This window comes from Pelodiscus sinensis, chromosome 2, assembly GCF_049634645.1.
Source record: "Pelodiscus sinensis isolate JC-2024 chromosome 2, ASM4963464v1, whole genome shotgun sequence".
Taxonomy (NCBI): Eukaryota; Metazoa; Chordata; order Testudines; family Trionychidae; genus Pelodiscus; species Pelodiscus sinensis.
In genome coordinates this window covers 78040100-78063301 of record NC_134712.1, presented here as the reverse complement: position 1 = coordinate 78063301, position 23202 = coordinate 78040100, and the positions used below count along the sequence as shown (strand labels likewise).

The 23202-nt window shown below is 43.3% G+C and overlaps 1 protein-coding gene across 5 annotated transcripts in view; it reads left to right on the top strand.

Annotated features, from left to right (window-relative positions):
* The window catches only part of CABLES1 (Cdk5 and Abl enzyme substrate 1), a 102913-nt gene that overhangs the window by 60019 nt on the left and 19692 nt on the right, over positions 1-23202 (top strand). For all 5 annotated transcript variants that reach the window (XM_075920882.1, XM_075920881.1, XM_075920880.1 and 2 more), the window contains 3 exons: positions 17069-17171; positions 20976-21132; positions 22712-22815. In XM_075920882.1, the coding sequence (XP_075776997.1) occupies positions 17069-17171; positions 20976-21132; positions 22712-22815 (364 nt within the window). The remainder of the gene's footprint in view (positions 1-17068; positions 17172-20975; positions 21133-22711; positions 22816-23202) is intronic.

Sequence of the window (23202 nt, the reverse complement as noted above, 5' to 3'; positions counted from 1 at the left end):
GACATATGAAGGGGGGGGGTAACAATGTAAAAAAGGAGACCCACAGATCACTTTGGGTCAAATTCAACCCTTTTCTTACATCACTGTGGTTCTTCCAGGTTGTATTTGGCCCATTTTTCACAGTAAAGTTTTTTTAGCATTATTGTTTAGTGTTTGAGTGGCAAATTCTTCTGTGTACAAAAAGAAGCAGATACCATATGATGAAATTAGTTCATTTCTCCTGTCATTGATTAAAAAATGTCTTTAGCTAATTAAACGGGAAAGATTCATCAAGCAAATATTGAAACATTAGCAATTTGCATCTATTGTGCTTTCCATTAGATTTATGATCATTGGAATGTGGGATTTAACTGCTGTCTCAGGGCATGTCTACGCAGGGGAGTTATTTCAAAATAACAAGGCGAGCATCCACATTACCACGCCTGTTATTTTGAAATAATACCTCCTGCTTATGAAGAGGAATAACCTTATTTCAAAATAAACTGGTAATGTAGAGATAGCCTCCAAGAGTTGAATATGCCTTTGGAAGACTGAAAGCAAGGGGCTGTGCTCTCTGAACTGCAGTGATAACAAGACAGATTATGTCTCCAATATGATTTCAGCATATTATGTCTTACACAACATGTGTAAAGCAACAGGGAGTGGAATGAGGAGGTTGAAAGTGCTGTGACCTATTATTCCAGTCCTGCTTCCATTGTTAGGAAAGCTAAGATAAGAGATGCCCTCTGTCTATCAGCTGAAGCAGCAAAGGAGGAGGAACACAATTAATTAACATCCCCTTCAAGTAATAGCTGTTGTGAGCTGCAACTGAAGCACCATATTCATTGACTTCATTGCCAATTTGCAGACTGTGTGTAGTGCTTTGATTATTGCATCATGTTTTGATGGATGTGAGAGTGAGAGTGAGACACAGTGAGGGTCCACTCTTGTGACAGTATAATGATAGCATCTCCTTAACCTCACTTTTGTGTATCACTCCTTAATATCCAGCTGTGGATTTCTAATTCATCCATATCCGTAGCCAGGTACTGCTGGGGTCCTGAATACTTATTTTGTATAACCATTGCCAATAGGTATTAAAGCCAAAACAAATTATTCTTGCAAATATTTTAGGTATTTTCCACTAAAAATAACAAAATTCTAACAGGCAGGAGAATTCTGTGTTTGTGGTGGAGATGATTTCAGCAGAAGAGTTGATGTGAGCTGTTATGAGTATTGCTGTTTGCTCTTCCTCTCCACCTCATCTCAGGCTACCAGTCTCTGTGGACAGAGTGGAATACTGGGCATAGTTGTGTTTTGAGGAGACTGTCAGTCCCATGATACCAAAGGCAGCACAGAAGACCTCGAATGTATTCACACTGGCACTTAAAACCATTTTAAAACAGATTGAAAAGCAGGTCCTTCTAACACAGTTTCAGTGCTCTTTATCAGCCAGTGTAGGACAGAACTAACCGTGTTCAAGAATCAAGTGGCTTTATAATCAAGTGAAAGCAATTTAGTAGGAATCCTTGTAAAACCATGTTTTCTATACAGTTGTGCATCAGTGCATATGGGGATCAAAGAGCAGAAGAGGATGAAGCCTGAGATAGTACTGAGCATGACTTTCTGATCCTCCCCACATCACCCTCCCCTCTGTTGTGCTGTGCGAGCTAGTAAAGAACATGAAACACACATGGTTTCTGAAAGAAGACTGTTCTAAAAAAGAACCAAAAAGTTGACAGCATTACAAAATAGGCTTTGCTCAATCTGCTACTTCAAGAAGCAGAGTTACATTGTACATCCTGGGACTGAGAGAGGTTGAGTGCATTTTGCTGTAGGGTAGTCAGAAAATACTTTCTTGGTTTCCTCCTTTTTTTTTCCCAACTAATACTGCAGAAGTAGCACTTATAGTTTTTTATCCTCAAAAACATTTTAAAAACATGAAGTGCTAAATTATCACTCACATTAGTACAGCTATGTAAGGGAATTAGGTGAGAGTAAAATCTCTCCTCCCCAGTCAGCAGCCTTGTTAAGTTTGCCCATATCTTTGATCCTTTGCATGCTGGCTGCTCTTTTACACCTATCTCCATGGCAAGTGAGTGGATAGTGGGAAGAGCCATGGCTCCCTTTTTGCCCTCACTCCCACTCAGGAGAGCTACTCAGGTGGAAGGGGAGGAATAAGAAGAGTACCCTGGAGGATTCTGAGAGGTATTCAGCCTTTTAACATTGTTGTCATGTCCAGTCAATCTTCTCTGAGATCCTTGCTCTCCCATAAGCAAAAGAAGATGGAAGGCAAAAGATTCTGGATGTAAATTTCTGGCTAGGTAAGCGGTCCCCATCCTCAGGGAGAGGGGGCCAGGGTCACCATTTCAGATTTTGGATGGAGAGAGCACTTTTAACCCTGATTCCAGAGACTGTTTAGGTACTTGAAAACTCTAGTTTTCTAGCAGATAATTTAGTAGTTAGCTGACAGAGCACTGCATCTAAGTCATTCAGGAGACACAGTTAGATTTAAAATCATAATATATATTCTTTCTTTGTTATTAAATCTGTGGAGAGAGAGTCCCCGTCAGAACTCCTGGGCTCTAACTCAGCTCTGAGAGGAGAGTAGGGTTTAGTGGGTTACAGCAGGGGGAAGATACATTTGGGTTCTATGTAAGAACATCAGAGTGGCCATACAGAGTCAGATCAAAGGTCCATCTAGTCTCAGTATCCTGTCTCGTGAGAGTAGTAAATGCCAGGTGCTTCAGAGGGAATGAATACAACAGGCAGTCATTGAGTGATTCATCCCATCACCCATTCCCAGTTTCTGGGGAACAGGCGAGAGACATACAGAACATGGTGTTGGATCGCTGCCAACACTGGCTACTAGCCATTGAGGTATCTATTTTCACGAACTTATCTAGTTCTTTTTTGAACCCTGTAAGGGTATGTCTACACTAGCCCTCTAGTTTGAACTAGGGTGGCTAATGTAGGCATTCGAACTTGCAAATGAAGCCCGGGATTTAAATATCCCGGGCTTCATTTGCATCTTCCCGTACAGTCGCCATTTTGAAATTTCACTAGTCCGGACTAACTGCCCGCAGCTACACGCGGCAGGGAGATGGTAATTTGAATTAAAGCCCTAATTCGAACTACCTGTTATTCCTCCTGCAAGGAAGGTGGGAACAACCACCTGCACCCCCCAGCACAGAAGGCCCCAAGGGGCGCACCCCTTCCTGGTCCCCAGGGGAGATCGAGGCCCTCCTGGACCTCTGGGCCGACGAAGAGGCCCTCCACACCAACTATGCCCATCGGAGGAATGTGGACATTTTCCGCTGCATGGCCCAAGCATTCTCTGACCAGGGTCATCCAGCCCAGACTCTCAAGCAGGTCCGGGCTAAGGTCAAGGAGCTGTGCCTGGGCTATGTCCAGGCCAGCGAGGGCCAGGGGACAGGAGCTGACACCTGCCCCCATTACCAGCGGCTCCACGCCATCCTGGACGAGGCACCATCCCAGGGACCATCAGTGCCAGTGGACACCAGCAGGCACCCCTCCCCCCGTCACCAGGTCCAGCGAGGTGGGGGATGAGGAAGAGCTGGCCAGTGCGTTGGAGGAGGAGGAGGAGGAGGACCAGGGAAGCACTGTGACCCTCCAGCTGGAGGTCCTCTCAGGCAGCCTGGACATCTCCCGTCTCACGCCTGCAGCCTGCCAAACAGGCTGGAGTTTTGTAGAATTCGGGCGTCGTGTTCCCTGCTGGACCAGCCCACATAATGTCAAGAAAGTGGCCACGGTGGTCCACGAGGGCCTGGAGTACAATGGAGAAGTACCCCTTTCAGTTTATGATATGGGCTGCTCGATGCTCCGGGGCATGGACGGGGATGTGGGTTGTATCCGGGGCTCCCCTGCAGTTGGGGAACCCCAGGGCAGCGAAGCCGGCCACTGTAGCCTCCACATCCCGCAGGCGGATGACTCGCTGGAGCAGGACGTCGTTGATGGCATGGACGATCTGCAGAAGGGTGCACAGAAACACAGGGGAATGCATCACATAAGGCAGGGTGAGTGCGTGCTCCCTTGGGTGATTTCCCCCCCCCCCCCCATGATGCCCTCTGTCCTCTCACTCTCACACACACACACACACACACACACACACACACACACACACACACACACAAGGGCCCCCTCGCCCCATAGGCCACCCCTCCCCCCCAGCAGGCCTGTGCAAGGGAGGGACAGCCCAAGCCCCTGGGTGACAGGTCATTCCCCATCGCCCCAGCCTGGAGTCTTACCTGCCCCTGAGCATGGAGTGCAGCACCCTTCCCTCCCTCCCCCCAGGACTTACCTGCATGACGACGGCACCGACGGTCGATCTGCCCACCCCGAACTGGTGTTCCACCGATCGGTAGCTGTCCGGGGTGGTCAGCTTCCATATGGCAATGGTGACCCTCTTGTCCATGGGGATGGGTGCCTGCAGCCGGGTGGTGCTTCTCTGGAGCGCAGGGGCGAGCCAGGCACACAGCTCCAGAAACGTCCGCTTTCGCATGTGAAAGTTCTGGAGCCATTGCTGGTCGTCCCATTGCCTCAGGAGCAGCCGGTCCCACCAGTCGGTACCGGTGTCCAGTTTCCACAAAGGCCTCTCCACAGTGGGGTGGGGATGCCACAGGGACGCCATGACCTCCCTGGTGAAGGAGTCCAGAGCGACCTGCGCCTCGAGGTCCTGGACGACGAGTGCAGCAGCATGGAGCAGCAGCTGCAGGCACTCCAAAATGGCCGGAAGGGGCCAGAGCAGGCACAAGGCCACCCCGGGCTCCATGGCAGAAGAAGAGAGCTGAGGTCAAAAAATCAGCTAATAGCACTAAGGCACAAGGCTGTGGTGTCCAACAAGGCAGAGGGCAACCACAACCAGAACTGCTGCCAGTCCTTGCAAGAGGTCCTAAAGCTCGCAGCAGGAGAGAAACAGCTGTCCAGGGATCCCTTTAAGCATGTGTCTCAAAGGAGCTCCAGCCCCTGCCCCGGAAAGGGCTGGTGCCTTTTGCCCTCTCCAAAATGGTTCCAGGCTCCTGCTTTTGCGTAAGAGCATCTCGCCAATGTAGACGCTCTCTTGCGCAAAAGCGCATCGTTCTTACGATGAGCCCAGCTAATACAGACGGTCTCTTGCGCAACTACTTTAATGCAAGAACTCTTGCATTAAAGAGCAGTTGCGCAAAATCATGCCAGTGTAAATGTAGCCTCTGTGTTCAACAGCAGGAGCGATCCACCAGAATGGTATGCTGTGTGCCCCTGAGCAAGTCAGCACTGTATGCAGTCAGTCCCAAAGTGAGCCCTGAAAGGCAATACATGCATGCCTGTAGGGCAAAGAGCCAAGTTTGAAACAAAGAGTAGAGGGGAATTGAGGGCCACAATGCCGTAAACAATTCAAATGTCTATGCTGGCAACCAGCGCTGTGTCCAGAGTGCACCAAGGTCTACGCTTCTTGTCGAGGTGGTTTTCCTAAAGCGCAGCAGCTGTGGAGTTAGTGCGCACTAAGTAACATGCCACTGTGGACACCTTGGGAGTTACAGCACTGGGAGCTCATTTACTGCACCATAACTTGCCAGGGTAGACTAACCTCAGGCTGTGTTGTGGTTAAGAGGTCTATCTTGGGCTAGGGTGAGGAGACCTCTGGTACAAAATTCAGGGGAGAGGCCGTGTCTAGGTTGGATGGCCTCTACCACAGTAAAAAGAGGACCAGTCTTCTTGGGGACAGGCTGGCTAGAGCAGTCAGTAAAGTAACAGCAAAAGAGGAGGGTAAAAAGAGGGAAGACATGAACTTTCAGCACAAATTTGAGATGTGGAAAACAAAATTAATCAAAAACCAAAAGGCTCTGAGGAAAAGAAAGTCTGCTGTTGCTTAGACACTAATGCTAGGCTCCTGGGTAACACCACAAGAAGAATTGGAATTGTTCATTTATTAGCATAAATTCAATCTAGTTGGATTACTGAGACCTGGAGAGATGATTCACACAGTTGGAATCTTAAAATCAATGGTTTTAACCTATTTAGGAAAGATCAAATGGACAAAAGGGGACGGAGAGTGTCAAACATGGTGTTACCTTTTTGATAAAACAAAAGGAAAAATATGTAACACCTTAAAGACTAACGAGATAGTTTATTAGGTGGTGAGCTTTTGTGGGCCAGACCCACCACGAAAGCTCATCACCTAATAAACTATCTTGTTAGTCTTTAAAGTGCTACATACTTTTTCCTTTGGTTTTACCAAGATCAGACTAACACGGCTACCTCTCTATTACCTTTTTGAGTTATTGATAACTTGGAAACAAATGATGATGAATGTTTATGAATCAACACCCTAACAGACAAAGCACATGATGGGGATACTAATTGGGGTCTGCCTGAGATTATCAAATCACAGTAGGGAACAGGATGACCATCTCCTTACATATTTATCTATTATATATGGGGGGAGGGAGGGAGAATTTGAAGATGCTCATGACCTCATAGTTTCAGTGACATATGCTGGAGTTCTCATGTTGCCGATACTAAAATATTCTTGGAATTTTTAAACACTATAGATGACAATTTCTTAACTCAAGAAGTGTTCCAGACGGTGTGGGAGAACTCTATATTAAACTTTGTCCTAAAAGATAAAGAAGAACCCATAAAAGGACTAAAAGTTAATGGTAGCTTAGGTACCAATGATTACGATTTAATCATCCTTGCAATGTGCAAGCAGAATAAAGTCCAGGCTAGTAATATAAATAGTTGATACTTTTAATAGGGTGAATTTCACTGAGTTGAAAACAATTATGCGGAAAATCAGCTAGGAGGAAGAATTCAATCAGAAAAATGTGAATAATTTAAGAACACTTTACTTGATGCCCAAAAAGCCACAGTCCCACATTAGAGGAAGAAAGCAATGCTGGTTAAAAAACAATCTGATTTAAAGAGGAAGTGAAGGCAGTTATAAAATGTATATATAATATAAATGAGAAATTAAGAATTATGAAAAATTGATAAGGGAAGACCAGAGACACCAGAAGAATTTTGTGGCTCATAGAGTTAAGAACAGTAAAGTTTTTAAAAATATATATTAGGAGCAAAAATAATTCTAACACTGATATTACTAGATGGAAATGGTAGAATTATCATTATTAATGCAGAAAAGTCAGAAAAAATATTTGTGGTCTATATTTTGGAAAAGATGTGTTATACAGAATAATCATAGAACAATAATACTCTTTCCATTCCATTAGTGTGTCTGGAGGATATTAAGCAGAAGCTCCCAAAGTTAGACATTTTTAAATCAGCCAGTCCAGATAACTTGTGTCCAAGAACTTTAAAAGTACACACTGAGGAGCTTGCTGAACCATTAACATAGATTTTAAATCAGTCTTGGAGCACTGGGTAAGTTCTAGAAGACTGGAAGAAAGCCACTGCTGTGCCAGTTTTTAAAAAATGTAAATGGGCTGACTCAGGTAATTATAGGTCTGTCAGCCTGATGTCAATTCCAGTCAAGATAATGGTGTAGTTAATATGGAACTTGATTAATAAAGAATTAAAGGAGGGTAATGTAATGAATGCAAATTAGCATGGGTTTATGAAAAATAGATCCTATCAAACAAACCTGATTTTTTAATGAGATTATAAGTTTTGCTGATAAAGGTAACAGTGTTGACATAATACACTTAGGCTTCTAAAAGAATTTGACGTAGTATACACAATATTTTGATTAAAAAACTATAATGTTATAAACATTCACATGGCACATATTAAAAACTGCTAGGTCATAAAAACAGACTAGCTATTGAGCAGGTCTGTTTTCAGTGGGATTCCTTGGGAATCAGTTCTTAGTCATTTGTCATTTAACATTGATAAAAAATTACCTAGAAGAAAACATAAAATCATCACTGAAAGTTTGCAGATGATGCAAAAATTGGGGGAGTGGTAAAAGATAGGTCACTGATTCAAAACAATCTGGATATCTTGGTAAACTGGTCGCAAGCAAACAATGTGGTTTTAATATGACTAAATTTAAATATGCATATCTGGGAGCAAAGAACATAGGCTATACTCCCAGAATGGGGGAAATCTGTCCTTGGAAGCAGTGAGTCTGAAAAAGATTTGGGTGTCCTGATACATAATCAACTGAAAATAAGCTTTCCGTGAGATTCTGTGGCCAAAAGAGCTAATGCAGCCCTGGTATATCCTGGGATACATAAATAGGGGAATCTTGACTAGGAGTAGGATGCAAATGCTGTTTTTGGCACTGGTACAAATGCTGTTGGAATACTGTGTCCAGTTCGGGTGCTCACAGTTCAAGAAGGATGTTAAATTGGAGAGAGTGTGAGTAAGGGTGTTTGTTTGTTTTTGTTTTTTTGTGTGCTCATGTTGACCCTGACTCATTTTTCCTGTGTATCACTGGCCCCTGATTGAAAAAAAGTCTCTCCCTCCTCCCCCGTACTAAATGATCCCTCTTCTGACCTTGGAATTTGTGAATTTACATAGGGCTCAACTGAATGTCACAATCTACAGTCCTCTGGGAATTCTGCAATTTTACTATGGCTCGACATACAACAATTGCAAAATTCCCCGAGAACTAAATCAGTCCAAAGTAAAATAATCCCTAGAATACTGCTGTGAGATAATTAAGTACGGAGTAGTGGCATGGATCACTCTCACTAATGTTCTAGAGTGCAATAATCTGGAAATATTGCAACAATGTTATTGCTTCATCTGAATGTTTGAATAATGGACACTTTATTTTCTATGAAAAATGGACCAAATCTGAGAGATGCTTAACACCCACAGTGCAGTTAATGGGAACTGCAGGATGCCAGCATTGCTTGGGCTGTGTGATTGACTTTGACTGTGATTTTATTTACATTAAATGCAAAGAAACCATGTGGTATAAAACTTAAAATGAATTGTTCTATCCCTATAAAGCTCTGCATTTGTTTGGTGTATCAATCTAGTCCTTGCCTGGAAAACTTGTGTTTGTTACATTTCAGCTTCAGAAAAGGTTATTTATCGGTAAAGTATTTATGATCTTCATGTTTCTGCAATAAGAAAGAACAAAATCTTGCTCTTCTGAGCATGATTTAGACTGACATCACAGAGACCAGTATGGAATGGCTGAGATAAACATGCATGTCTCATAGACAAAATATGTACATTAAGAAAAATGCTGTAATCACTATTTAATCACTAAATCAATTGACTCTCAAGTAGAGCTACCATTTATATGTCTTACTAAACTGGAAATTATGTCTCCTAAAAGCGGTGTAGATGTAACCTATGTTTTTTGTGCTTTTTTCCCTCCTTTGTCAGAACTTGGTATTCAAGGCAATTTAGATGAAGTCATCAATCTGAGATACATTTCCTGAATGCTTATCATTCTGTAGACATGGAGAACAGGCGCTCTATCTATTCTTAGAAACTAAAAGAAAAAGATAAATATTCCTTGCTTTACTTTATCCCGCCCACACAACAGCAACAATAACAACAAAAAAACCCTAATAATAGTGCTGTGGAAAATTACAGATTCATAGTCTTTTTTTCTCATGTTAATTTTGTTCCCACATAGTGAGAATTTTTCAAAGTATAAGAATTATGTAATGCTATGACTATGCGCTTCATTGTTGTGTGTTTTTGGCATGATACTGAGATTAAGCAGGAAATCTCATTAAGGTGGTAGGATTTATTTTTCTGAGATTTCTCTTATATTAGGTAAAACATCAAGGCAGATGCTGAAATGCTGAGTCCTTTATGTGCTTAGTGAGAAAGTACACAACACAATTATAAGGGCTTATTACCAGTTTCTCAGATTCCTCTGCCAACACACTATAGCCATAGTTCTTGTTCCAGTAATAAGTGTGATTAAGGAGCCCAGTTATGGTGGGCAGACTCAGTATTGTCAAGGAAAGGCTTGTTGGTAAGTCTGGCATCTGATTCTTGCCAAAGCTGTAATTACTCTTATCCTTGCATCAGAGACAATAAAACAGGAATTCTTTGCTGTGAACGATGAGAACAATATTTTACTTTGAATTCCCATGAATGTGAAGGGCTATTGTTTTCAGGCTAGTCATAATTAATCTGTAATGGTCTGGATCCATCCATTATATTTACTCTAACCATATCTCCCAAAGAGTTTACATTTCCAATACTATTCACTCATTAGGCACCTGTAGTTGTAAATAGACCTTTTTTTCTTTTTTAGGTTTCTAGGAGTCAGATTAATATTTAATTGACTTTTAAATAATTCACAGAAATGTTGGACTGTTGTTGTCATTTAAAGAGCAAGTGCACAGCAGGACTCTTTTAGGGTGGAGTTATCTATCCAAGCATCCGTTTTAGAATCCTTCAAGAAATGTTTCCTTATTGAAGCCAATAATGTGTGATTGATGGACTGCTAATCCAGGCTTAAAATGCATGTAGTGAGTTCCTGTTCTGATCTGTGTTTATTCTGATTGTTTATTCTTTCCTATATAGGGCAGAAATAATTTAGAATAATTTTGCCATGGGATCACAAGTTACACAATTGCTATTCCAGGAAACATGCCACGGTATTGCAGTAAAATGTAGAAAGGAAAAATAGCACATTTTCACTACTTGCACTGTAGCTCCCAAATAACTAGAATTCTGAATGCTGAACCCTGTAAAAATTTAAGATTTATTTTTTTTATTTATGATAGGTAAATAACGCCCAACCAGAAACATATTGCCTGATACAAAGTGCATAAATAAAATGTTTAGGGCCTGATTTTCCTATAACTCCTACATAAATATAAGGTAACTCCAAGAAGTTAATGGAGACAAAAAACTAAGTGTGTTATTATCCATTCAGGTAATGTAAGAGACCTTCTTGGCATGGAACGTATTAAATAAGACTTTTATTTTAATAACATCCCTTGTTTCCCTTTCCTTTAACTGGAGAGATACTCATAGATAGTATGAACAATACCATGTCCTTTTGAGGGAAAAAGAGAAGTTAGTTGAAATGACTGGAGCTGTTGTTTACAAGAAGACACAAAAGAATTGCTAGGATGGAAAATTCAGCTTCTGGTGTTGATCTTCCCTTGCAGTCACACTGCTGAAACAAACACAGGCATAAAGCACAAGTCTATCAGCCACTCTGACTGGCAAACTTGTAGCAGTGTTGGCTATTTAAGAAGTTGCTTTTGGTTGTATCCCTAGTCACAGGCTTATAACAGTATTGTGAAATGTAGAGGCTAACACTAAGTATACATGTAACCCACACACCTAGGCTGTGTCTACACTGGCGCAATCTTGAGAAAAAGCGGCCGCTCTTGCGCAAAAACTTGCTGCCGGTCTACACTGGCCGCGTGTTCTGGCGCAAGTAAACTGACGTTCTAATGTATGAAATCAGAGCTTCTTGCACCAGAACTCTGATGCTCCCGCTCAGGAATAAGCCCTTTTGCGCAACTGTTCTTGCGCAAGAGGCCGGTGTAGACAGGCAACATGAATTTCTTGCACAAGAAAGCCCTATGGTTAAAATGGCCAGCAGAACTTTCTTGCGCAAGAGAGCGTCTACTCTGGCATGGATGCTCTTGCGCAAAAGCACATCTCTTGCACAAAAGCACATGGCAGTGTAGACGCTCTCTTCTGGAAGAGTTTTTGCACAAGAACTCTTCCGCAAAAGAGTTCTTGCGCAAGAAGCTGACAGTGTAAATGTAGCCCTAGTGTGGTTACTCAGCAATGCAAGTGGTACCTAGACCACAGCAACGGTTAAGACCAAGAGACCTCTACAGCATGGACTGGGAGCCACTTGGCTTTTAGCTCAGAGGGTAGAGGCTCTGGTACTCCGCTTCAGAGGTCCCAGGTTCAAATCTGCTTGGTGGTGGTTACAAGTGGGGGCTCGTCTGGGATCTCAACTGGGTCTCTGAAGCTCGGGATGTACTTCCTCACCTAGGGGAAGTATATAACCCATACATCTGGGCTATGTCTACACTGGCGGCTTCTTGCACAAGAAAATCTTGTGCAAGAAAATCCACACTGCCATGTGGGAGATGTGCTTTTCCGCAAGAGCATCCATGGCAGTGTGGACACTCTCTTGTGCAAGAAAGCTATGATGGCCATTTTAGCCGTAGGGCTTTCTTGTGCAAGAAATCCCTGCCGAGCGTCCACACTGCCCTCTTGTGCAAGAGCTCCTGTGCAACAGGGTTTACACCTGTTAAAAAAGAGCGCAGCTCTTGCGCAAGAAGCCCTCTCTTACCACGCCGTACTGTAAATTTTCTTGCTCAAGAGCAGGCAGGCAGTGTGGACGCTCTGCGGATTCTTGTGCAAGAATGGCCGTACTTGCGCAAAAAGCCGCGAGTGTAGACGTAGCCCTATTGTGGTTACTGAGCAATGGAAGTGGTACCTAGACCACAGCAACAGTTAAGACCAAGAGATCTCTACAGCATGGGCTAGGAGCCAGCTGGCTTTTAGCTCAGAGAGTAGAGGCTCCTATACTCCACTTCAGAGGTCCCAGGTTCAAATTCACCTGGTGGTGGTTACATACACTTGCAGAGTTTTTGTGCCGTCAGTTTTATCAGTGATAGGGAACCTGTAAAAGTCAAGCCCTGGTTTGCGTTCTCACTTATTTCCACAGGCATCAGATCATGTTCACACTTCCAGTACTTCTGTCACCAGTAAGAACAGTTATCCCACTGATCTGCTCTCTCCATTCTGAGGACAGGTCTTATGGGACGGGTCAGTGCACAGGCGACTCACAGGGAATGCGTGCATGTGCACAGGGCTCAGCATTGCTCCAAGCTGAGGATTGTGTGCTCTGTGGAGCAGCCATTAGCATGTGGCTTGATGAAAAGTGAGCACTTGCCAAGAAAACAGGAAGGGGAGTTTCACAGTTTTTACAGAGGTAGGGGTAGATGTCTGTTTATCTGGCATCAGAGCAATAGAGCTGGTCAGAGTGGTCACCTAGGCACTAGGAATATTAGAATGTGTTTATTCAGGTGTAATTGCAGAAAATTCCAGCAGTTAGACATGTGCGGAGGGGGATGGGGGAATGGCTGGGAGGGGGCAGCAGAGGGGAACAGGCTGCTGAAGCGCCACAGTGAGTTGGGGAGGGCGGCTCTGCTGCCATCCCATGCCAAACCATCCCTCAATAATCCCCCAGCTCCCATTGATCAGGGGAGGGTAGAGGCTGAGCAGGAGCAGGGATTGGGCCAGGGAAGGGTTCAGACAAGCAGCCCCTGTCTGCGGGGGGGGGGGAGGGTGTTCCAGGATACAGAGGCAGCAGGGAGGTGGGAAATGTGAGTGGTCCACTCGACTACCCGATAAGCCTCAGATTATTGGGTAGTTGACTACTCAGTTAGTTGCTAACATCTCTAGTAGCTACTGAATGACTTTGCCTATGCTCCAAAAAGGTTGTTTGTTTAGGTATGTCTGGCTCAGCAGGGAGCTTAAAGATAACCTGTATGAGTCCTTGGAGCTTCCTCTGCTATTCGGCCCTGGCCACATGTAGACTTGGCTTGCTTTAGGTCCTGTTAATGGGCAAGAACAATAGTAGAGCGTGGCAGCCTTACATGATCTGAGTAAGCACTGTTCTCCACATATAAAATTGACAGAGGAGGGGTGAGGGGGGAAGGTTAGTGTCTGTCAGGTAATGACATTAGGGGTGATAATTGGGGAAGCTTTCTTTGTAATGGGTGAGATAATTAGCATCTTTGTTAAGACCCATACGTAACGGCTACGTCTACACTGGCATGCTTTTCCGGAAATGCTTTTAACGGAAAAATTTTCCGTTAAAAGCATTTTGGGAAAAGCGCATCTAGATTGGCCACGGACGCTTTTCCTCAAAAAAGCCCCGATAGCCATTTTCACGATCGGGGCTTTTTTGCGGAAAACAAATCTCTGCTGTCTACACTGGCCCTTTTGCACAAAAGTTTTTTGGAAAAAGACTTTTGCCCGAACGAGAGCAGCGTAGTATTTCCACAAAAGCACTGACAATCTTACATGAGATCGTCAGTGCTTTTGCGGAAATTCAAGCGACCAGTGTAGACAGCTGGCAAGTTTTTCCACAAAAGCAGATGATTTTGCGGAAAAACTTGCCAGTCTAGACACAGCCAAAGTGTCAAATTTAAGAATGAATGATAGTTCTGAGGCTTCTCTTTGAAGTCTGGAGTTAAAATCTCTTTGAAGCAATATGCATGTTTTAAGATCATTGAGAGAATGGTAAGTCTGGTTAAAATAGCAAGCAAGAGATCCTGATGTCTGTTTTATGTGCATTGATTCTTTGGCGAAGTGTCTGAGAAGTTTGTCCAATATACATAGCAGATGGACACTTTAGGCACACGATGGCATAAATTATATTTCTGGATGAACAGGAATATGTGTTTTTGATCTTGTAACTGACAGACACTAACCTTCCCCCCTCAGCCGTCTTCCGTTCTTAAATTTGATTTGTCAATTTTATATGTGTTCACTTTTTTTTGTATTGTATCACTTTGGTATATATGGTCATGCCAATTTTCTTCCATATATTGATCTGAGGAAGTGGGTCTGGCCCATGAAAGCTCGTCACCTAATAAACCATCTTGTTAGTCTTTAAAGTGCTTCATAGTCCTGACTTTTGTTTCAGCTACACCAGACTAACACGGCTGCATCTCTGTCACTGTTCTCCACAGTCCTTTATTGCATGAGAGAAGGATGTATCTTCAGTGAAGTGGACTGAGCCAGGCTGCCTGCCCGCCAGCTTCTAAAATATTTTCCTTGCAGAGCCACAGCAGGGGTAGCCCTGGGACTAGCACAAGTTGGGACTGAGCCAGGCTGCCAGCCAGTCCACTAAAAAATTTACTGGCAGAGCCATGGGGTGGGGATGGGAGATATCTGCATGTAGCCAATAGAATTAATCGATAAGCATCCACTTATCAGTTAATCCTTTAACCAGCTACACTATTACAACCCCACTAAATAGCACTGGCAGAACCGTATACATTTTGGCTACATCTAGACTGGCATGATTTTGCGGAAATACTTTTAACGGAAAAGTTTTTCTGTTAAAAGTATTTCCGCAAAAGAGCGTCTAGATTGGCAAGTGCCTTTGCGCAAAAGCATCCGTGCCAGTGTAGACGCTGTCTTGCACAAGAAAGCTCCGATGGCCATTTTAGCCATCAGGCTTTCTTGCACAAGAAATTAACGTTCCTGTCTATACTGGCCCTCTTGCGCAAGTATTCTTGCGCAAGAGGGCTTATGCCTGAACAGGAGCATCAAAGTATTTGTGCAAGAAGCACTGATTTTGTACATTGCAAAGTCAGTGTTCTTGCGCAAATTCTCGCGGCCAGTGTAGACAGGCAGCAAGTTTTTGCGCAAAAATCTTGCCAGTCTAGACGCACCCATTGAGCAGGGTGGGAATAACACAGTGTAGCAGGAGGGCCCCAAGGATCTACATTCATTTCAATAAATAAAAGTGACAGAGAAGACTGAGGCACCCATTCTTCATTAAACTTGAGCGACTGTTTAGGAAACATTGTAGTTTATACTCTTACTTGTCAGCTGCCCCTGATCTCGCCGACATGGAATCAGTTCTGCTTCAGCATCTAGAGCTTACGCTTTTGAAAGACAGCTGTGCTGATTGTTTCAAATATGCCGGCTTGCTCCCTTTTGAATGTTAGGAAAAGTATCTAACTTTGGTTTTCCCTTTTGATTGCATTAAATACAAACTGGTCTTTTGTTGTTGTTGTTTGTTTGTTTTGTAGTCATAATGGTCTGATTTCCTTCATAGTGTCCATAATCTTTTTAAGAAGGAGACTAGACTGCTTTTGTATTATTTCAAATCATTCTTTTAGAATCTTGGTATTTTTTTAAACATATTAATTTAAAATGTATTTGTTTTAAATTAAGCTTTTTTTTGTTGGGGGAATTAATGCTATAAGGTCTTAAATATCATAATAATGATGCCACATACTGTTTTTTTCTTTTAATAGAAAGTGTTCCTTTAAGCCTCTTATTCCCAAGGGTACAGAACTTAATTTGGTGCTTCTGCTAGAAGGTTATTTTTATATAATTGTTCTGATCACTCATATAAAATATCAGGTAACAAAATGAGAATGTGGCACTGTATTTAGTGAAATTCACTTAAATATTTACATTTTTACAAAGGGTTAAATACCCAGTACAAAATATTGCTTTATTATAGAAATACCTTATCCACAAGGTGGATACACTTTACTGTTCATAAAAGTTTAGTATGATTCATCAAGAACTGCACCCCTCCAGTTTTGAAGAATAAACTGAATGACAGTTTGCATTGTGGACAGAAGGATGCAAGTCAGGGTACACTCCTGGAGACTCAATCATGCAAAACACAAAATATCACAGAGTAGGGTCCCAGTCCTTTAGTCCCAAGTCCAGTGAAAGTCCCTCACAGTGTCTCTCATCTTTAACACTACTATGTAGCCTTCCCAGCTTCTTTTGGCCCTAATGCCCCAACCCATCCAGGGACTTAAGTACATGCTTAACTTAATAGTCTCACTAAAACCAATTTGATTAGACGTGTATTTAAAGGGTTTTACTGAACTAAAGTCTATAGTGCCCTTCCTGAATAGAGATGCTTAAGCATGTGCCTAACTTTAAGCACAATTTAAAGTTTCATTGTAGTTAATTGGATTTAAGCATGTATTTTAAAGCTAAGCCCATGCTCAAGAGAGGAGGACTTAAATATGTGCCAGTGTGTTTTCATGCCCACATGAGGATCAGTTGAGCAAATCCAAGAAGACATATTTTTTTGCAGTTGCAGGGAAGCGCTCATCTGTGGACCTCCTTACTTTATCCTCTTTGTTTTATTTTGGTTATGAGATAGATGTGTTATAATTACCAATACCAGCATGGTGCACATTTCTTTGACTCACCTGAGTTCGGTTTCATTTCTGTTCTGAATGGGTAAAACAAACTATTAAGCTTTATAGAATGTATGTCTATAACTATTTTGAGAAGCATAATTCTATATTGTAGAAGTTATCTAATCTGACATTGTGTTGTATGTTTTATTAATTTTATTTTCTTATTTCACCTGTCTTTGAGGGTAGCTATAGGTAGTGTTTCTGCTCCCATCTTAGGAAAAGTGTATTTATTACTGGCTTCTGTTTTCCAGGGATATGAAATTAGAAATAGGACGCCAGTGCCATTCTACTGGAGGAGTGTATTTAAAAGAGATAATTGGTCTTGAAGGTGTGGAACTAGGGGCTGATGGGAAGGTAAGAATGCTAGCTTATTAGATCTAATTTTATTATGAAAATGTAAAGTAACCAAAGCCAAGTGCAAATTACGTGTTGCATTGTAATCTAAATAATGTAAGAGAGTAGGTTACAATGCAGTACATTCTAAATTATTATAAAACAAATAGAAAAAAAAGTGTACAAGCTGTCAGTGCAAACCCATTAGGTTTTTTCCCCCGAAGAGTCATTTTCTGATCATAATTGGGGCTAAAAATGATTAGCAAATCCAACAGCACTGCTCTGTCCTCGTCAGATCATACTGACGGGTGCTAGAAAATCATGTGTCCGGTGGTATTACAGACAAACAGTATTATAGCTTCCTTTTTAATCTTAGTTAATCTTGAACATAATATATGACAGTTAGAGAACTTATGTGCTGTGTGAATTCCTCAAAAATCCATCAATACTTGCTTGAATACAAAAATTAATTCTAAAACTTTATGGATTTTTAAGCACAGAAAATATGACTCATGTTTTTGTGCTGAAAACTTGATTCAACTAGTGGTATTCAGATGAGCAGTAATAGAAACAATACCCTGCTATTTGTTTCGAAAGAGGAATGTAGTCTAGATGCACCCACACTGAACTGCTTAAACAATTGGCAGACCAAAAATAATTTGGTGAAATTATTCCATGATTCATTTTCAGGGTTCGACAAATTATGGAAAACTCTACTCGCCAGACAAAAAAGGGACTTGCCACCCTCACCCCAAAAAAGTGTTTTTTTAATGGCATAAATTCCTAATAAGAATAATAACAGTAATTACTAATACGTTCTTAATAAATATCACCCAAGTTATTAATAAATATCTTATAAACCTCTATCTTTTCCCTCTGCTGCCATGTCTCCTCCCCTTGCTCCATCAGCTCCCCTGGTGCCTGCTGCCTCCCAACCCCTCACTCTCCTCTGCTGTCCTGACTCCTGCCCTTCTCACTGCCCTCAGCCCTCCTGAGACCTGCCCCCCTCCGCCAGCCCTTCTCTGCCCCCTGTGCCCACTCCTCCAGTAGCCCCACTCTGATCATGTGAGCTACCCCTCCTCATCCCCTCTCCTAACACCTCCCTCTACACACCTGCCCTGCCTCTCTCCTCTGGTGCTGGTTCATCCCCTTCAGGTGCCTGCCCTTCTGCTTTACCCCCAAAATCTCCTGGCACCTGCACCCTCCTGGTGCCTCCCCCTTCCCTCACTGCCCCTGCCCCCTTTGCCCTCTTTTTCCCTGATGCCCACCCCCTCACCACTCTCTGCCCCCATTGCCCTCATGACCCTGTGCCCTCACACATGCATTGCTCCATTTCCACCTTCCTCATGCCCACCCCTTCTTTCAAACCTTCTCCCAGCACCTTCCCATCCCCCCTCTAGATGCCAGTGCCCTTACCCTCTCCTCTCCCAGCATCACCCTGTTCCCCCCTCCCACTGACACCTCCCCTCCTGCCCTTTTCCTCATTGTCTCCACTTGGCCCCCTGGGATTTGTGTCTCCTGCACCGCTGTCCCTTGGTGCCTTCCCCTTTCTTCTTCTTCTTCTTCTTCTTCTCCTCCTCCTCCTCCTCCTCCTGACCTCCTCCCCTACCCTCCCCTCAGCACAAGCCCCTTCCCCATATTTTTCCTCTCCCCACAGCCCAGCCCCTCCCCCTCCCCCAGGGACAGCTCTAGGTTTCTTGCTGCCCCAAGCAAAACATTTTAGCCCCCCCCTTTTTTTGTTTTCTTTTATATGTTTGCATTTTGCAATGGTGTTTGTTTGTTTGTTTGTTTGTTTTCGTTTTTGTCCCAGCATTTTAGCCCTATAAATAGCAAATAGCATTTTCATTCATTTTTTTTCCATAAAGGCAAAGGCGCTTCAAGTGAACTCCCCCTTTTACTCGCTGCTGGGTCACAGCAGCCTTTTCCCTGCCTTGTCCAGCCCCTCCCTATGGAAAGCACCCCTCACTCCCAACCCACAGGGGACACAGGGTGCAGGGACAGCACAGAGCCAGAGGGGTGCAGGGAACAGTGTGGGGGGGGGGGGGACAGGGGTGGCACAGGGAACAGGAGGCCCAGAGCCAGAGGGACTCAGGGATCGGGGGGGGGGGAGGGGAGGAGCAGTGTGCAGGGTGCGGTGGAGGCACGGGGAATGGGAGGGGCACAGGGATCGGGGTCGAGGGGCAGTGCAGGGAACGAGGAGCACAGAGCTTGGGGGGCAGGTATCGGGGGGAGCAGGGTGTGGGGTGCAAGGGTGGCGCAGAGCCAGAGGGAGAGCAGGGGATCCGGGGTGGAGGGGCAGCATGGGGAATGGGTGGCGGGAGCCAGATGGGGCATGGGGTGGGCACAATGAGCCAGGCGATTGGCCGGGAGCGGTCTCTCACCGTCGAGGAGGCTGGGGCCATGGCAAGACTGGAGCCAGCGGGGCGGGGCCTGGCTGCGCCGCACGCCGCAGCCAGCTGCCGGGGACACGTGGCCAGAGCCAAGCTGCCGCGGCCCTTTAAAATTGTCTGCCGGCGCCCCGCCTCCTTGTGCCGCAGCTGCACGCGGGTAGTCCGGCATTGAGAATTGCCGTAGTTCCCCCTCCCCAGCAGCGCTCTGCTCCTCCGCTGACCAGCGGATTGGATGGGGCCGTGCCGCCCAAAGTGCGGGCTTCGACCAGCCTGTTACAGCGGCCCACCGGGCCAGTCCGCCCCTGCACTCGCCAGCTGGCAAAATCTACTCGCCGTGAGCGAGCGGGCAAGTGTATTTGTCGAGCCCTGTTAATTTTTAACAACAAATACATTTGCTGATTCATGCAAATCCTCAGATATCCTCTTTATATCCTCAGATATCTGCATCCATGGACCGTTTTTGTGGATTGAATGCTGATACAAATTTTGAATCCATGCAGGGTAATATGCCAGTGTTCTCTGTAAGCTGTGTGTCTGTGTGGCCACTCAGGGAAGAATTCAAATGCCTTCCAGATGATTAGCACAGTGCCCACAGCTAAGTTTTGGGTTTATATTTGTGGTGCACGTTCACACTTATTTCGGTGCACATTAAAATATTCCACAAATGCATGGAAAAAATCCACACATGGATGCAAAGGATTAAAGGGAACATTGCACTATTCATTTCGGAAAACAATACCTGCTTCCTGTTAAATGCATAAGTAGATTTTTTTTTAAAAGGAAATTAATTGAATAAATTATACACTGCCAGGGGTGGCCCTAGACTAGCTGCCAACAACTGGCGCCTTAGGCGAGCCATGCAATCGGTGCCCCCACCTCCAAACACCTCAATGATATTGTGCCATTTGGCGCCCCACTTAACTTGGTGCCCTAGGTGACTCCTTAGTTCACCTATATGAAACAGCTGATACTACTTGTCAAGCAGATTCACTCTGGTCCCAGCTGAGCTGCAGAACTGTAATATGGGAATGCTGTTTCAGTAAAGAAATTGTGGAAATCTGCTAGAACTTTCCTAGGAGGAGATAAATGCAAGTGAGGCCTTTTCCAAAACCTACTGAGGTCAATAGGAATCTGTCAGTTGACCTCAGTGGACTTTGAATTAGGCCCTTCATAAATATTTGGGAAATACAACATATCTGCATTTTTACAAAGAGCATAACATGTATTCGGCATGGATGAACTGATCATACTGAAAGAAGAACAAGTGGCTTGTGTATTAATCTGTGATTATCTCAACTATAAGAATTGAATTTGATAGTAAATGCCAGCCACACTGCATGGCATTCCCAGTTTCAAATCTGGTCACATGAGTTCGATCCTACTAAGGTTGTGTTGTGTGGTTAACTGTATGCCTATTCTGGCTCTTTCTGTCTAGAGTGTTTCTTACACACAGTTTCTATTTCCAACCAATGCCTTGGGAACACGGAGAAATACAATTGACTCCACCTCCTCCTTCTCCCAATTTCGCAATGCAAGCCATCGTAGCCTTTCCTTGGCAAGAGCTAACAGCACCCAGGGCAGCATTGACACAGGTAACTTAGTGGGAGTTATTTATTTTCATATTCCTCCTCATACTTGCTATTGGATTTTTTTTCACAAGATTGTTTGCTGGGGAGAATCTTTTCTAATGAAGCAAAGTTCAGTCTCCAAACATGGTAGCAGGTGATATAGTTTACGGGGAAATCTTTTTTTACTGGCCCAAACTTCGCTTAGCCAAATTGGTTTAAAGTTCATAGAACCTCAAAAGAACAATATTGCCGTAGCTTGTAGCCTATTACCATCTTCTTAGCCATCACTCTCACTTAATGTGACTGTCTGTGGTTGTCTTATTTTCATCATACACAAGAGCCAACTTGGTCTCTCCTGCTAAATGATTGTGGAGAAAACAGATATTACTATCCAAGTCACAGACGTAAAAATCTTTCTTATGACTTTTACATTACTGATCATGAAGGTTGCATTTTCAATATCAGAATAAACAAGGCCTTTTTCTCCCTCTCCCTAAAAGTAGTAGCTAAGTACTATAGGTTTAGGATATCTTTACATTTTACTTGAAGAAACTGAAAATGTCTATATAAATAGAAGGAAAATGAAGCTATATCATATTCACTTGCTGATTAAAAAATTTGACATTTTTTCGCATGTCCTTGATCATAAGAACATCGAATGGCCATACTGAGACAGACCAAAGGTCCATCTAGCCCAGTCACCCATCTGCCGACAGTGGTCAATGCCAGATGCCCCAGAGGGAGGGATCACAACAGGTAATCCTCAGTGATCCCTCCCGTGTCACCTATCTCCAGAGAAACAGAGGCTAGGGACACCATTCTTACCCATAGCTAATAGCTATCCATGGACCTAACCTCCATGAATCTGTCTAGCTCTTTTTTGAACCCTGTTGAAGTTCTAGCCTTCACCGCATTCTCTGGCAAGGAGTTCCACAGGTTGACTGTGCACTGAGTGAAGAAAAACTTCCTTTTGTTTGTTTTAAACCTGGTGCCTATTAATTTCATTTGGTGACCCCTAGTTCTTATATTGTGGGAATAAGTAAAAAACTTTTCCTTATTCACCTTTTCCACACCAGTCATTATTTTATAGATCTCTGATCAGATTTTGCCTCATGTGCCTTTCATTTAAATATGGAGAGGGGTGTAAACTGTAATGCAAAAACAACGTTTAGATGGCAAACTTATGACCCATGGTTATACTTTGCAAATTAACAAAGAGCTGTGAATTCAAAACTTGGAGAATGACAGATTATACTCATAGATACTGGAGTCAACAGATTTTCGCAAACGAGATTGTCATTGAAGCTTGGAGACTTCACACGCACAATGTTTTTAATTTATCACAGGGTTTATCACACACCTATTGAAGGCACACATCTGTATATATAAAGGGAATGGTAAGCAAAAGAGTTTAAGATTTTCAAAGGCTAGGAGAAACGGACACTGAGCTACCATTCAATTTCAACAGGATTCTTCTTCTGAGGTTCCTTCAGAAGTGCCAAACATAGGTCATTTTGTCATTGACTGTGAACTTGCTTTTTGCATAACATTTCTTGATGCAGTTAATTGTTCAATTACTTTTTTTTAAATGTCTTTTTCATAGGCAGTGACCTGGGAGACTATATTGACTATGACCCAAATCTTTTAGATGATCCTCAGTGGCCGTGTGGCAAGCACAAGAGGGTTTTAATATTCCCTTCATATATGGTGAGTAACACTTGATAATAGGGTAGTTAGTAGATGCATTCTGGTCATATGTGTAAGGACTTTGAAATCTCATTTGGTCCTGCTTAAAACCATCACAAACTGTTTATATCTCCTAATAGCAGCAATTTAGAACCCCTTGTTTTAAATGACAAGAGACATGTAAAAGTAGGTCAGTGTGGGTGTTATAAAAGTAAAAGCTTTTATTACTGCTTAATTCATGGGCATTTTAGATGAAAGTCTTGTTGGTTAATAATGCATTTATTCTATTCCCTCTTCCACTGTGTGTTACTTTCATTTCCTCTCCTTGAGACTTATTTCTCATGTAGATGTGATATCTGTTGTTGTTAGTTTTGTATGATGCGACACATACAGCAATGTGGTTTTTTA